At 39.0% G+C, this 15,208-nt stretch overlaps 1 protein-coding gene across 2 annotated transcripts in view; it reads left to right on the forward strand.

The window, feature by feature from the left end:
• efl1 (elongation factor like GTPase 1) overlaps positions 1 to 15,208 on the forward strand; it is a 262,860-nt gene that overhangs the window by 12,890 nt on the left and 234,762 nt on the right. For both annotated transcript variants that reach the window (XM_043677604.1, XM_043677605.1), the window contains 4 exons: positions 132 to 216; positions 1,155 to 1,288; positions 2,240 to 2,377; positions 13,718 to 13,932. In XM_043677604.1, the coding sequence (XP_043533539.1) occupies positions 132 to 216; positions 1,155 to 1,288; positions 2,240 to 2,377; positions 13,718 to 13,932 (572 nt within the window). The remainder of the gene's footprint in view (positions 1 to 131; positions 217 to 1,154; positions 1,289 to 2,239; positions 2,378 to 13,717; positions 13,933 to 15,208) is intronic.

Here is a 15,208-nt window from a genome sequence, read left to right on the forward strand (position 1 = left end):
TTCAGAAAAAATGCAATGAGAGTGAAGTGCTATTTTAAAATGTTTTATTAAGTATAATAAGTGTTACATTAAATTCTTTTGTAAAATGAATTGATTGTACTAAGCATGTGTTTTCCCTATTTTTTTTGTAGTTGCGGTACATGGACAGCCGAGAAGATGAGCAGCTCCGTGGAATCACTATGAAATCCAGTTCTATTTCATTGCATTTCACTATTGGTAAGCAATTTCAAAAACCTAAACATTACAGAAATGCACGGCAGACATTGAGACGTATTCCCACCTTGTCAAGGGTCTAGGACCAGAGGGCATAATCTTAGCCTAGGGTGTTACACATTTAAGATACAGGTGAGGAATCTCTTTTATCAGAGGGTTGTGAATCTGTGGGCAGTAGAGGCTGGGTCCTTGAGTATATTCAAGGCTGAGATAACCACCTTATTAACCATTTAAAGGAATCAAGGGTTTTGGGAAGAGGCGGGAAAATGGAGTTGAGGACTATTAGATGAGCCATGATTTAATGAATTGGTGGAGCAGAATCATTGGTTTGATAAGTTGCCTTCTGCTCCTGTGTATTATGGTATTATACTGTTCACTGCTCCAATGGAAATAGTGTTTGTATCTAAAGTCCTCGTCTTAACTATAAATACAGATGTTTTTCTTTTGAACTAATCCTTGAAGTTAAGGTCATTATGTGGTAATATCATTGATAGTGTCCCTGCCTCTGAGCCAAGATGCCTGGGTTAAGCCTCACTTGCTGCAGAGGTGTGTAATAATTATCTCTGAATGGGTTGATTTAAATTTATTTTTATCCTGGGAAAACATGCTGAGAAAAAAATACTCCAGGCGAGTTAATCTGTTTGTCAATGCATCCATCACAAAGATAACCTAGGGTGGTTAAGACTGAAACAAAACTCTCAGAAAAGATTCCGATTCACTAAGAAGGAATGATCATATAAATCTTGTCAGTTGTTCTGCTGATATAATGGATAATATTAAGCTGGATTTGAGGTGAAAGTTGAGAATCTGCAACTTGAAAACATAAAAGCTGAAAGTTTATTTTAGTGCTGAGTTGTACCTTGAATTTGATTTGTAAAAATAGCCTTTAAATGTTACTTGTTGATTTTTTTTTTGATCACCAGATGTTGCTTCTTTCACAGATAATCAAGAATACCTTATTAACATGATAGATTCTCCTGGTCATGTGGATTTTTCCTCTGAAGTATCGACTGCTGTGCGTGTATGTGATGGTGCTGTTGTGGTAGTTGATGTTGTTGAAGGTGTTTGTCCTCAGGTAATCAAAAGATTCAAAGAAACTTTGTTTATTGGCAATTCAGAATTACAACAAATATGTATTTAGCTGTCAGTGGCTTTATTGCAGGTGAAATTTGGTCAGAGATGTTTTTTAATACACTGTCATGGACCAGTCTAGACCCTTTCAAACTATTCCAAGAAGGTAGCCCAGACCCTAACTTTGCTAGTTGTTTTAAGCAGGTGGAAAGTGGATATTCCAGGAGAAATGCCACTAGTCAAACCACTTAGTTTTAATCAAAACAGGATTTACAAGATTATTGAATGAAACACAAACAAAAGAGAACAGAATACCGAATAACTTAACCTCTCCGAAAACCCAACAGATCATCCTAACTTAGTGATGCTGTTCCAAATACTTACAACAATCCCCATAAACATCCCTTGGCACAAAAGGTAAAATCAAACATAGGTTCTTACAGGATAGAAGGCAGAGAGAGAGAGTACCAGCCTGGATCTGCATCTTTGGGTTCAGCAGTGTTTTTCCGACACTATTGCCAAAAACCAAATCAAACCAGAGAAAAACCAAGCTGGGAGAACTGGCCACTACCTTTTCATTTTACAAGTGTTTTTTTTTTAACTTGAAAGCCTTCTGCCTGAGACAGTATCTATTAGCTATTATCAAATTGGCCCTAAAACCCTTCAGCCCCAGACGTTTTGGAGTCTGTGTCATTTACGACCTCTCTGGGGGAAAAAAAAAGCCAAGGACAGCACAAGCTTGTTAAAGAAGCAGCTTTGTCCCAGAACTAGTGTGAAATATTTTACTTACCCAAATGCATTCTTACTTTTCGTAGGCAATATTAGTATTAATATTTTAGCAAAATTTGCAGTAATGAGTCTGCACCAGTAAAACATTTTAAGTTGCTGTACTGTGCATATTGCATTAATTCCTCCCAAGCGGAAATTAACAGGATTGTTGCTGTTCTATTTTCAGACGCAAGCAGTGTTACGCCAGGCTTGGTTGGAAAATATTCGTCCAGTTTTAGTAATTAACAAAATAGATCGACTAATAATTGAGCTAAAATTGACTCCATTTGAAGCTTATATTCACTTACAAAAGATTCTAGAACAGGTAAAAATAAAAATCTCTTCTAATATTTTGTTGAAAATTTATGTTTGCACCATGTGTCTGGTTTTCCAATAATAATTACCTTTGTTCTTCATCTTTCTTGTAGTTCTAAGTCAACATAATTGGTGATATCCTAGTGGTATTGTCACTGGAGTAGTAATCCAGGGACCCAGTTAATGTACTAGGGACTCGTTCTTGAATTCCACCACAGCACATTGAATTCAATAAAAATCTGGAGCCAAAAGTCCTGAAGTCAGTTTCAATTGTCGAAAATATCCATCTGGTTCTTGAATATCCATCAAAAAGGAAACTAGGACATGTGACACCAGACTCTCAGCAATGTGGTTGACTCTTAATTGCCGTGTGAAATGGCCTAACAAGTATTCATTTGTATTAACTGCTAGAAAAGAGGAAAAGGATCACAGGGCATCAGCCATGGCAAACACAACCTGTTAGTCCTCCTTGCTAACATGTGGGGGCTAGTGCAGTCAAGCAACAGCCTGACATAGTCATACTCTTGGAATCATACCTTACATATACATCCTGCATTGCCTTCACCATCCCTGATATGTCCTGCCCCACCGGTAGGACAAATCCAGCTAGCTAATTCCATAATGGTATACATTCAGGAGGGCACATTATCCTCTTCATTGATCTCCAATACCATGATATCTCCTGATGTCAAGTCAAACATGGTCAAGGAAACCTGTTGATTATCAGCTGAGAGGAGCGATATATGGCATTCAGTACATATTGAACAGCATTTGGAGGAAACATTGAGAATGCCAAGGGTACAGAATATACTCTGTGACTTCAGTGATCACCACCAAGAGTGGTTTGGTATTCATGCTGATTAGGAATAAATTGAATCCTAATGGCCATTACTTGCATCGATTCAGCAGATCAACCCTGGCTCAATGGTGAGTGCAGAAGGGTGTGCCAGGCAGTCCAGAAAATGAGTCCTGCCAAACAACTTCAGTAGCAAGTGATGGACAGAGCCAAGCAATTCTGCAACAAACAGATCAAATCTAAGCTCTGTAGTCATGTCGCATCCAGTCACGAATGGTAGTGGACAACTAAGCAACTTGCTGGAGGAGGATAATCTACAAACATCTCCAACCTCAGTAATGGGGAGCCTAGCACATCCGTGCAAAAGATAAGGCTGAAACATTTGCAGTCTTCAGCTAGAACCACTTATCCATCTTAGCCAAGGTCCATTTTGGCACAGTGACGCTGTGAGTCCTCAACATTGACTTTAAACCCCTCAAGTCTCATAGTATTAGGTCAAAGATAGGCATGGGAACCTTTGCCTGATGGTGGAATCATGGATAATTATGTGAGAATGACTGTGTCATGCTGTTGCTTGACTGCTCACTGGAGTAACTTTGGCAAAATATCCAAGATATTAGTGAGGAGGCATTGCAGGATGACCAAGCTCTCTGTACCTATGTTGTTTTTGGTGCCTTGGTTGATGTCAGGTGGTCTATCTGGTTTCACTGCTTTTATCAAACTTTAGCAGTCCAATACAACTGTGGCTTGCTATGCCATTTAAGAGTCATCCACATTACTATGAATCTGGAGTCACAAATAGGCCAGCTTAGCAGATTCTGTTCGCTGAGCTGGGAATTTGTGTTGCAGACGTTTCGTCCCCTGTCTAGGTGACATCTTCAGTGCTTGGGAGCCTCCTGTGAAGCGCTCCTGTGATGTTTCCTCCGGCATTTACAGTGGTTTGTTTCTGCTGCTTCCGGTTGTCAGTTCCAGCTGTCCGTTGCAGTGGCCGGTATATTGGGTCCAGGTCGATGTGTTTGTTGATAGAATCTGTGGATGAGTACCATGCTTCTAGGAATTCCCTTGCTGTTCTCTGTTTGGCTTGTCCTATAATAGTAGTGTTGTCTCAGTCAAACTCCTGTTGCTTGTTATCTGTGTGTGTGGCTACTAAGGATAGCTGGTCGTGTCGTTTCGTGGCTAGTTGGTGTTCATGGATACGAACCATTAGCTGTCTTCCTGCTTGTCCTATGTAGTGTTTTGTGCAGTCCTTGCATGGGATTTTGTACACTACATTGGTTTTGCTCATGCTGCGTATCGGGTCCTTTGTCCTGGTGAGTTGTTGTCTGAGAGTAACTGGTTTGAGTCCTAGTGGTCGTAGTAGTCTGGCTGTCAGTTCAGAAATGTTCTTGATGTATGGTAACGTGGCTAGTCCTTTGGGTTGTGGCATGTCCTCATTCCGTTGTCTTTCCCTGAGGCATCTGTTGATGAAATTGCGAGGGTATCTGTTTTTGCCGAATACATTGTATAGGTGTTGTTCTTCTTCCTCTTTTTGCAGTTCTGGTGTACTGCAGTGTGTTGTGGCCCTTTTGAACAGTGTCTTGATGCAACTTCTTTTGTGTGTGTTGGGGTAGTTGCTTTCATAGTTCGGGACTTGGTCTGTGTGTGTGGCTTTCCTGTATACCTTTGTGGTGAATTCTCCGTTTGGTGTTCTCTGTACTATCATGTCTAGGAATGGGAGTTGGTTGTCCTTTTCTTCCTCTCTAGTGAATCTGATTCCTGTGAGTGTGGCGTTGATCCTGTGTGTGTTTTCTATTTCTGTGTTTTTAATGATTACAAAGGTGTCATCCACATATCTAGCGGCAGAGACAAACCACTGTAAATGCCGGAGGAAACAACACTGAAGCGCTTCACAGGAGGCTTCCAAGCACTGAGGATGTCACCTAGACAGGGACGAAACGTCTGCAACACAAATTCCCAGCTCGGTGAACAGAACCACAACAACGAGCACCCAAGCTACAAATCTGATCACAAACTTTGAGGATAGCAGATTTTCCATCCCGATAGGACTTAATAATACAAAAACAAGATGGGTTTTGATGACATTGATAATGGTTTCTTGGTCACCATTAGATTAGCTTTTAATTCCAGATTTAGTAAATGAATTCAAATCTCACCATTTTAGTCATGAAATTCAAAGCCATGATCACAGAGGATTATGCTTCATGTCTAGATTATCGGTCCAGTGACAATACCACTACGCCACCTCACCCTCCACATTGAATGGATGGTCTCTCGCTGTTATAAAAGAAGGTGGGGTTCCTCAGTGATAGTTGCAACCCAACTAAGATAATACTCATTGCTTTTCCCTTAGCAATTAGAGTCATAGATTCGTAGAGCCTTCAAATAGATCCTTTGGCCCAACATGTATATACTGGCCAACAAGCACCAAACTATGCTAATCCCATTGGTTTGCACTTAATGTATAGCCAACCTTGCCCTGGTATTTTAAGTGCTCATGCAAATGCTTCTTAAATGTTGCAAAAGTATTTGTCTCCACCACCCTGTCAGGCAGCATGTTCCATATTTTAACTAGCCTCTGGAATCTCTTCTGCACCCTCTCCAGTGCAATCATGTCCTTCCGAAAGTGTAATGACCAGAACAGTAAACTTGTCTAACCATTCCAACTTAATTTAAAATTCTATATTTAAAAAAAATGTGTGTTGCATGTGTGTGGCCCTGCATTTCCTTAACCAATGCCAAGAAAAACAGAGTCAGCTTAGTACTGTTTGTGGGAGCCCGTGGCCGAACCAATGCTCGGTAAAGGTGCAACAGACTTCCTCAGCTGAAGAATTTCACAAACACTCGGGCAGATTACATGAGGTTCATATCGACAAAAGAGACCTCAGAATTTTCTTTGTCTGGACCATGACGGAAAAGCCATGTAAAGCAGAAATGAATGAAGCCAGTAGAGTGGGGAACAACACTGGGGAATTCTAAAATTCTATGACTTGAAGTGATGTACTATGAGTATTGTGACTAATTCTGATCAAGAATTGTTGATCATTAGAAAAAGTGCAGCACAAAAGCTCTGATTGAATGTCAAAGGAATGAGTGATGAAATCTGGATGAACTTGGACTTTTCAATTGGAAGGATGTCTTTTGAGAGCAGTCTCAAAAGCTCATGCTTGTGCAGTTTTAAGTATGTGCCATAGCATTTCACAGCCAATGAATTACCTTTGAATCTCATCTGTAGATAGTATGACCATCAAATTGTACACTGCCAGCTCCTATGAACAGTACTGAACTGGCTTTATTTTTGATGGTATTGGTAAAGGAAATGCATGGACTGGCATATGTGCAACATATGCAGAATTTTTAAGATAAGAATACATCTGGGATACTGTATAGTGTTAAATTAAGTTGGAATAGTAAGATAAGTGAGCACAGGTCCAAACTGATAAATGATATCATTGCTGACATGAATAGTAAATTTTTCACACAAAGAATGATCAACATGTGAAACAGACTTCCTGGAAAAGCTGCAGAGACAAAGCCTTGGTATCACTTGAGAAACATTTGGATGCCTTGTTGGGAGAGTATGGTTTTGGGTGTTTATGGAGGGATAAATTAATATGGGATGAATGATCTCCCTTAACTGTAATAATTTATGACCTTGTGAATTTATGTGAATGAAAACATATTTAAAATAATTCACATATGTTTGCTTTTTATGGGCAAGAACCAGAGCCACAACTTCACTTCAATAATTACTGAAATAATAATGGAAACAGCAACTGTCAGTTGGTAGTATTTATGGATTGAATCAAAATTTGTAGTTGAAAGGGAGAAACTGGGAAAACAAAAGGGGTGGAGAAATGAATGAGAAATAAAGGAGTAAAGTAAAAATTGAAGCCGAAATGAACACTGTGAGTATAATAAAACAAAAATAACGGAGAATGTGCTGAATTATTTTTTTAAAGAAGCAGACATATGGAGTACAAGACTGAGGGTATGAAAAGGAATGTAACAGAGGAAAGAAGATTTTTTATATTTCCTACAGGGAAATGGTATAAATGGAAGCTGTAGGTAAATTTATTGATGACTTGATTATACTTCAAATTCTTTTAATCTTCAAACATCCTTTCACTAAACTTTTATCTTTTCTCATAATTGGGACTCAATCTTGGACTCAACTGTCTAAGGACCAGATTTTTTTGCAGATTACATTACAGTGTGGAAACAGGCCCTTCGGCCCAACAAGTCCACACCGACCCGTCGAAGCGCAACCCACCCATACCCCTACATTTACCCCTTACCTAACACTACGGGCAATTTAGCATGGCCAATTCACCTGACCTGCACATCTTTGGACTGTGGGAGGAAACCGGAGCACCCGGAGGAAACCCACGCAGACACGGGGGAGAACGTGCAAACTCCACACAGTCAGTCGCCTGAGGCGGGAATTGAACCCGGGTCTCTGGCTCTGTGAGGCAGCAGTGCTCACCACTGTGCCACCGTGCCGACCAGTATGGAATAAATGATTCTGCGGTATGCACTAATTAGGTTGAACACAGAATTGCAAACAAAAACCACCTGTATATTAGGTATTAGCTTCTCTGCTCATTTAAGTGGTGAAAGGCGAATTAAAGAATATTTCGACAGGTGGCCTACAGATGACAATACAATTAGGATTGTGGAATTTGCTTGACCATTTAGATCCATGTAGGATATGAACTTCAATGCAATGCAACACAAGATAAGTTAGTTTGATTATTTGGTGTTGGTGTCCTGTGGGGTTATGGAACTATTTCAGCACCCTACTGGTGAATCTTAGTGCTAAGCAAACTTTATTTGGCCAAGAAATGTGCCTACAATATCTCCAGTATCCAGGGAAAAGCCTTTTTTGAAACCCTATTAATCATTAATTCATTGAGTCACTTTTAACAATCTATGGTTTTACACAGCCATAAAATTGCTATAATGTACTGTGTAAAATATAAAAGCTGTAGTGTGTTCTTGGTATCATTTGACCACAGATTGACTTAATTTGATTTGAGTTACTCCTTGGAAAGCATCATTGCATTCTTCACTTTGATCATAAATTGTATGTAAAGTTATATGTTATTCTGGAATTCTGAACTGGATTTATGGGTGGCTATGGATGGTCTACCATTACTCTTTTTAATGTTAAAGAACTGCATTTGAATAACAACATTGGTATCCTAAGAATGTCCCAAAGTTTTCACAATCTTTGTTGTTATTTTGACTTTTTACTTAAGTTAGATCCTTTTCTTAATTCCAGGTAACCACAGATGGTGGATCCTTCCTTTAGAGTTTTCTCTTTCTAATGAGATTACTCTTATCCTGACTATTCTGAAATATCCACTTAAATGTGTTTCTGTTGATCTCAGTCTGAGCCTGGTATGCCAATTCACTTCAACTAGCTCAGCTTTCTTGCCCTTTAGTTGCTCTTACTGAGGTTTAAAATACTAGTCTTACCTCCGATCTTTCCTATTTCAAATTGGATGTAAAATTCAATTATCTGTGATGGATGTAAGTTTGCTCCCTGAGCTGGAAGGTTCGTTTTCAGATGTTTCATCACCAAACTAGGTAACATCATCAGTGAAGCACTTGTATCATGTCCTGTTTTCTATTTATGTGTTTTGGGTTTCCTTGGGTTGGTGATGTCCTTTTCGGTTCCTTTTCTCAGACAATGGTAGATGGGGTCCAAATTGATGTGCTTGTTGATAGAGTTCCAGTAGGAATGCCATGCTTCTAGGAATTCTCATGTGTGTCTCTGTTTGGCTTGTTCTAGGATGGGTGTGTTGTCCCAGTCAAAGTGGTGTCCTTCCTCACTATATGTACTAGTGAGAGTGGGTCATGTCGTTTTGTGGCTAGTTGATGTTCATGTGTCCAGGTGGCTAGTTTTTTTTTGCCTGTTTGTCGCAACTAAAACACTTACTTGAAGACTTGCACCACTCCATTCGCTCTACCCAAGAATTCCTGAACGCCATCAAAGACACCAGATAGAAAAGAATGAAACAATGGTCTCCTTTGAATTTACAGCCCTGTTTGCATCCATCAACTTCAACCTGGCCAAAGAAACACTGAAAACACAATATGAGAAGTACCAAAACTGCGCACACCAGACATTACCGATCTCCTCAGCAAAGACGACAACATCAAGCCAGTGGACCTATGCCTTACCACCCACTTCACTTTTAATAACAAAGCCTGCAGACAAACCAATGGAACACCCATGGGATCTCTGATATCAAGTTCTTAGCAGAGGCAGTAATTCAGAGACTCAAACAGGTTGGCTCTGCCAACCATCCAATTCAAACTTTGGGTCTCCTATGAGGATGACACCTTTATCATCAGTAAATGAACAAATTAGAGGAAACCTTTAAGACCATCAACAATATCCTCACTGCATAAAATTCACTGAGGAGGGAAAAAGCAACAAATTGCCATTCCTAGATGTCACAGAGACCAGACAGTCAATGGGGAACTTCAAACCATCGTCTATGGGAAAACAGCACATATGGACAAAATACAAAATATGAACGACAAAAGCAATCATCTGAACATGCACAAATGAAGCTGCATTGGAACATTTCAATGAGCCACCACACTGCAGCACAGAGGAACTATGAAGAACAGAAGAAAACCACCTATACAGCGTATTCAAAAAGAACAGATACCCAATGAACTCAATCTGCCGGTTTCTCAGCAACACATCCAAACAAACAGACAAAACGCACCCAGAAACCCTAGCCACTCTCCCTTACATCAAAGACATCTCGGAAATGACTACCAGACTGCTCAGATCCCTTGGCATCATGGTAGCCCACAAACCCACCAACACACTAAAACAGCAGCTAATGAACTTAAAAGACCTCATAAAGACAACAAGCAAAACAAACGTCAATTACAAAATACTGTGCAAGAGCTGTAACAAACACTACATTGGACAAACAGGCAGAAAACTAGCCACCCGGATACATGAACATCAACTAGCCACAAAACGACATGACCCACTCTCACTAGTATCCTTACATACAAATGAGAAAGGAAACCACTTTGACTGGGATAACATATCCATACTAGGACAAGCCAAACAGAGACACGCATGAGAATTCCTAAATGCATGGCATTCCTACTGTAACTCTATCAACAAACACATCGATTTGGACCCCATCTACCACTGTCTGAGAAAAGGAACCGGAAATGACGTCACCCACCCAAGGAGATCCAAAACCCATAAATAGAAAGCAGGACATGATATGAGTGCTTCACTGAAGGCTCACTGATGATGTTATCTAATATGGTGACAAAACATCTGAAAATGAACCTTCCAGCTCAGTGAACAAACTTACATCCAAAACCTCATTCTGAGCTACAAATCCTCTCAAAATTCACTATATGTGATCCTGAGGATCTAAAATTGGAATTTAGGCTACAAAATATGTAGATTTTTATTTCAACAAAATGGTTTCTCAATTTAAAAGAATACTACAAAATGGCCTGTGAACCATACTGCTGGACATACTGCTGATTTGCAGAATTAACTTGCAGTTCAAAGTTATGGGGACAATAGAGTTTTCATAAGATGAATACTGACACATTCTTTGACCATTTGAACTAACCTTGAACTAATACATGGCATGACAATTTATGTAAATTAGATATCCTTATTAAAGAAAATATCATTAAATTAACTTGCTGTAAATCATGTCACCTTATTATATGTGATTGGTTTTTCTTGTAATTAAGGCTGTACTATTTCTTAAAAATCATAGAAATAATGCAATAAACTAATGAACCTTGCTTTTTGAATAGACTGCATTTGTCGATTCCTTTGACCGATCTCGAACCAAGTGACCCCTCTTGAGGGGACGCAGATCTTCAATCCTTGCTACTTCAGGGTGTCTTTGTTCTGAAGTCATTAACTACTTCTGTCACATGACACAGTACTGGTTGAGTACGGGCAATAAATGTTAGGCATCCCTTCAAAGAATTTAAAAAAATACTTCGGGGCAATAATATCAACGTGTGTCTAATTAATCCAATAGCCTGTTTGGGCTTTAAGCCTCTGCTGTGGTTAACATTGCAAACTTGGTAGCCCCACAGCTGACTCCAGGGGAAATTGCATGGACGAGTTGGACTGAAGGGTCTGTTTCCATTCTATACATTTCTGACTCTATGATTCAAATATAACCTGTTCTCTGTTTTGTTCCAAAATGCAGTACTCGAAGGCACTGTCATGAAAGTGCTCTTCGTTCAGGCTAATATTGGCAATATGACTTTGCCTGTTCATATGTAAATTAAAGTCATCCATTATTATGATCTTTATCAAAACCATCCATTATTTTTCTTGTACACTTTGTCCCACAGTGAATACTGTCAGGTTACTCCTATTAGTGACTTGTTTTCCCTACTATTCCTCATTTCCACCCAAACTGATTCTATATCTTGATCTGTGGGACAGTGTTCAACTATGACTGTCTATCTTGGAATAACAATGATACCCCTCCACCTTTGTATAGCTTCCTATTTTTCTTGAGTGTCATATACTGCTCAATATTCAGGTCCCAATCATTGTCAACTTGAAACCATGACTCCATCGTGAGTCAGATCGTATTTATATACTGTGTATTATCAGTTACTTTGTTAGGAATGCTGCATGCATTCAGATGCAGAACCTTTAATTGAGTCATTTTGTTATCTTTGTAAGATTGGTGTATTTCTGTCATCTGAGAATCTCATTTCCCATTTCAGTTATACATTCTCACCTTGTCTCTAATCTTGATGTATCTGGCCCAGATGCTATAATTTTATTCATTTTGTATGTTATATACTGTTGTATATTATTGAATTCTTGCTCTAACGTAGAACTACCGATCAGAAAACAGCGACTTGCATAAATCAATAAAATAGAACTTTTTCTAAAGTTACTAATAAGAGCCGTTCCTATTTACATAGCCATTCAAATCAGTTATCTTCGAGTAATGATATTGTCTGCAGACTTCATCAGTTATTTACACCCAAATTGCCTCCGTTTTCTGGCTCAATTGCGTTGTGCTTTAATTGATCCCTGTCTGGTTCCACCTCCCTGTTGAGGCAGTCAGTGGCATGTTGGCCCATCCTTTTTTCCTTATGTTCAGACTTCAGTGTCTTCAGTGCTCTACTGCTGGCAGGTGTAAAAGAGCAATGTTGTGGGAATTCTCAAGTAGAGTTTCTAATATAAAACTGTGGATACTGAATATTTCAAACAAAAATAGAAATTGCTGGAAAGACTCAGCAGATCTGGCTGCATCTGTGGAGAGGACAGTGTTCAGTTTCAAATCCAGTTTCTGAGTTTGGAGCAGCTTCTTTTGATTTGCAGCATAGCCAAATTAAATGGAAGTCTAAAGTGGATAGCATTGCAAAGGAAAGACTGCAAATTAAAGTTGGGAAGTAAAATGTTCAAATGGGTGGGCAAAGATGGAAGTTTCCATTTTAAATTAGTTTTTTATGGAAATATTTGGCAGGTTGGGTACTTTAATGAGCTAGCTGTTCAGCAGATCATGGGTGAAACACGTATCCCTTGGCAATTGGGTCAGCTTTCAATGATGAAAACCCATATTAGCTTAATAGGAAGCTAGCCAACATGCCACTGACTGCCTCAACAGGGAGGTGGAACCAAACAGGGATCAATTAAAGCACAATGCAATTGAGCCAGAAAACGGAGGCAATTTGGGTGTAAATAACTGATGAAGTCTGCAGACAATATCATTACTCGAAGATAACTGATTTGAATGGCTATGTAAATAGGAACGGCTCTTATTAGTAACTTTAGAAAAAGTTCTATTTTATTGATTTATGGGCAAGAGAAGTGTTGGAAGAATGACAATGCCATGTTTATTTATGTATTTAAACCATCATTTTTTTGGATTTTTTGCCCGAAACATCGATTTTGCTGCTCCTCTGATGCTGCCTGAACTGCTGTGCTCCTCCAGCACCACTAATCCAAAATCTGGTTTCCAGCATCTGTAGTCATTGTTTTTACCTATTTAAACCAGTCCTGTTATTTACAGAAGATATTGCAGATTGTTAGTAATTGATAACACCTTGAATGTTTAGAATGATACTTTCTGGTTGTGTTTCCTGTATATTAAGATGGAAACTATTAATTAGTTAATGAATATTGCATTAAAGTCATGTAAACATCCTCTGCCATAGATTTACAGCTTATCTTGTTTGGCACAAGGACAGACGCTCTATGTTGTAAGCCAAAGGGAGAGTCGGAAATGCTAGGGCAATCTAGTTGCAGGGCAGAGCTGATGTAGCCATGTCCAATCTCATTTCCACTCAGTGCCTGGGAACAAGAGCAAAGAGGAGGAATAATTGAACATATCATGAACTATGATAATATCTAAAACCTAAGAATGATCATAATTGTTGTGGCATATGAACTATTGTTATCCATTATTTAATTTGGATTGTTGTTTCTTGACAAAGTTTTTGTGAGTGTGTGAAAGTAGTAAGTTTGACATTGGATTTATTTAAGTGTCTAATTTGTGAACATTTCAGGTAAATGCAGTGACTGGGAGTCTGTTTACTTCAAAAGTATTGGAAGAGAGAGCAGAGATGGGAGTAACAGAAAAAACTAGTTCAGACACCAAGAGCAGTGAACATTTCTATGACTGGAGTGCAGGCCTGGAAGAAACAGATGATTCGCATCTTTACTTTGCCCCCGATCAGGGAAATGTGGTATTTGGAAGTGCTATTGATGGCTGGGGTTTCAGGTATGGAAGTATTTTAAAAATTCTTTTCTCTATAAACATAGAAATTGTCTGTGGGGTAAAGAGAGGGTTCAAAATTCTGTGGGATTTTTGCCAATGTCTTGGCATAAGAGGTTGGGACCATGGTGATGTAGTGATCTTCGATTGAACACTATGTTCAGGATTCTTTGTTTTGAAAATGCATCTCTGTTCTTTTTCTCTTTTATTTTTAAAGGAAGTTTCTCTTTACTGTTAGGACTGTGCATGTTTGTGGTTTTTCGACCCACTTTTGTGCTTTATGGACACTTTTACAAGAGTAATTTATGGTTTTACTTGATTACAGTGACTGTGCTTCAAAAAATGTGTTCAATATCAAGTTCTTTGTACTCCTGACAATATGATAAACCACGTCATAAACCTGATTTTCCTTTCCTTTTACATTTAACAACTGAGATTCTGTGCACCTACTGAGTGAGTTCAGCGAAATGAAAGTTGCTTCTCAACTTATTCTTTCATGGGATGGGAAACAGGCATCACTGGCAAGGACAGCATTTGTTTCACATCCATACTTACCCTTGAAGCAAGTGACTTGTTCAGTCTTTTCGGAGGACAGTTAAAAGTCAACCACTTTCCTGTGGAACTGCAGTCACATTCAGACCAGTCTGGTTAAGGATGGCAGATTTCCTTCCCTAAGTAACAATGGGTTTTAATGACAATATATAATGTTTCATTAACATATTAAGACTAGTTTCAGATTTTTAAAATGGAATTTAAATTCCATCAGTTGCTGTGCTGACATTTGAACCCACATCTCCATTAATGGAAAACAAAATCCCAAAGAACTGTGGATACTGTAACTCAGAAACAAAAAACAGAAATCGCTGAAAAAAACTCAACAAGTCTGGCAGTTTCTGTGGAGAGAAGGCAGAGTTTACCTTTCTCGTCTGGTGACCCTGCTTCAGAAGGGTTCTAGTAAAGAGTTATTGGACCCGAAACATTAACTCTGCTTCTTCTCCAAGGATGCTGCCAGATCTCCTGAGTTTTTCCAGCCGTTTCTGTTTTCATCTCCATTAATGAACCAAATTTTTTGTAGCATTAGATTATAGTTGTTGTGATTGTTATCACTGAGATTAGCATTAAATTCCAGATTTTATCATTGAATTCAAATTCTCCTAGCTGCCAGGTGTGACTTGAACTTGTATCTCAGAACATTAGCTTACACCTATGGAAAATCACTACAGTGGTAATACATTGCCACTGTGCTACCAACTCTTTCTTGAAGGGGCTTTAAAGCTAGTGT

This window comes from Chiloscyllium plagiosum, chromosome 36 (assembly GCF_004010195.1).
Source record: "Chiloscyllium plagiosum isolate BGI_BamShark_2017 chromosome 36, ASM401019v2, whole genome shotgun sequence".
NCBI classification, from domain to species: domain Eukaryota; kingdom Metazoa; phylum Chordata; class Chondrichthyes; order Orectolobiformes; family Hemiscylliidae; genus Chiloscyllium; species Chiloscyllium plagiosum.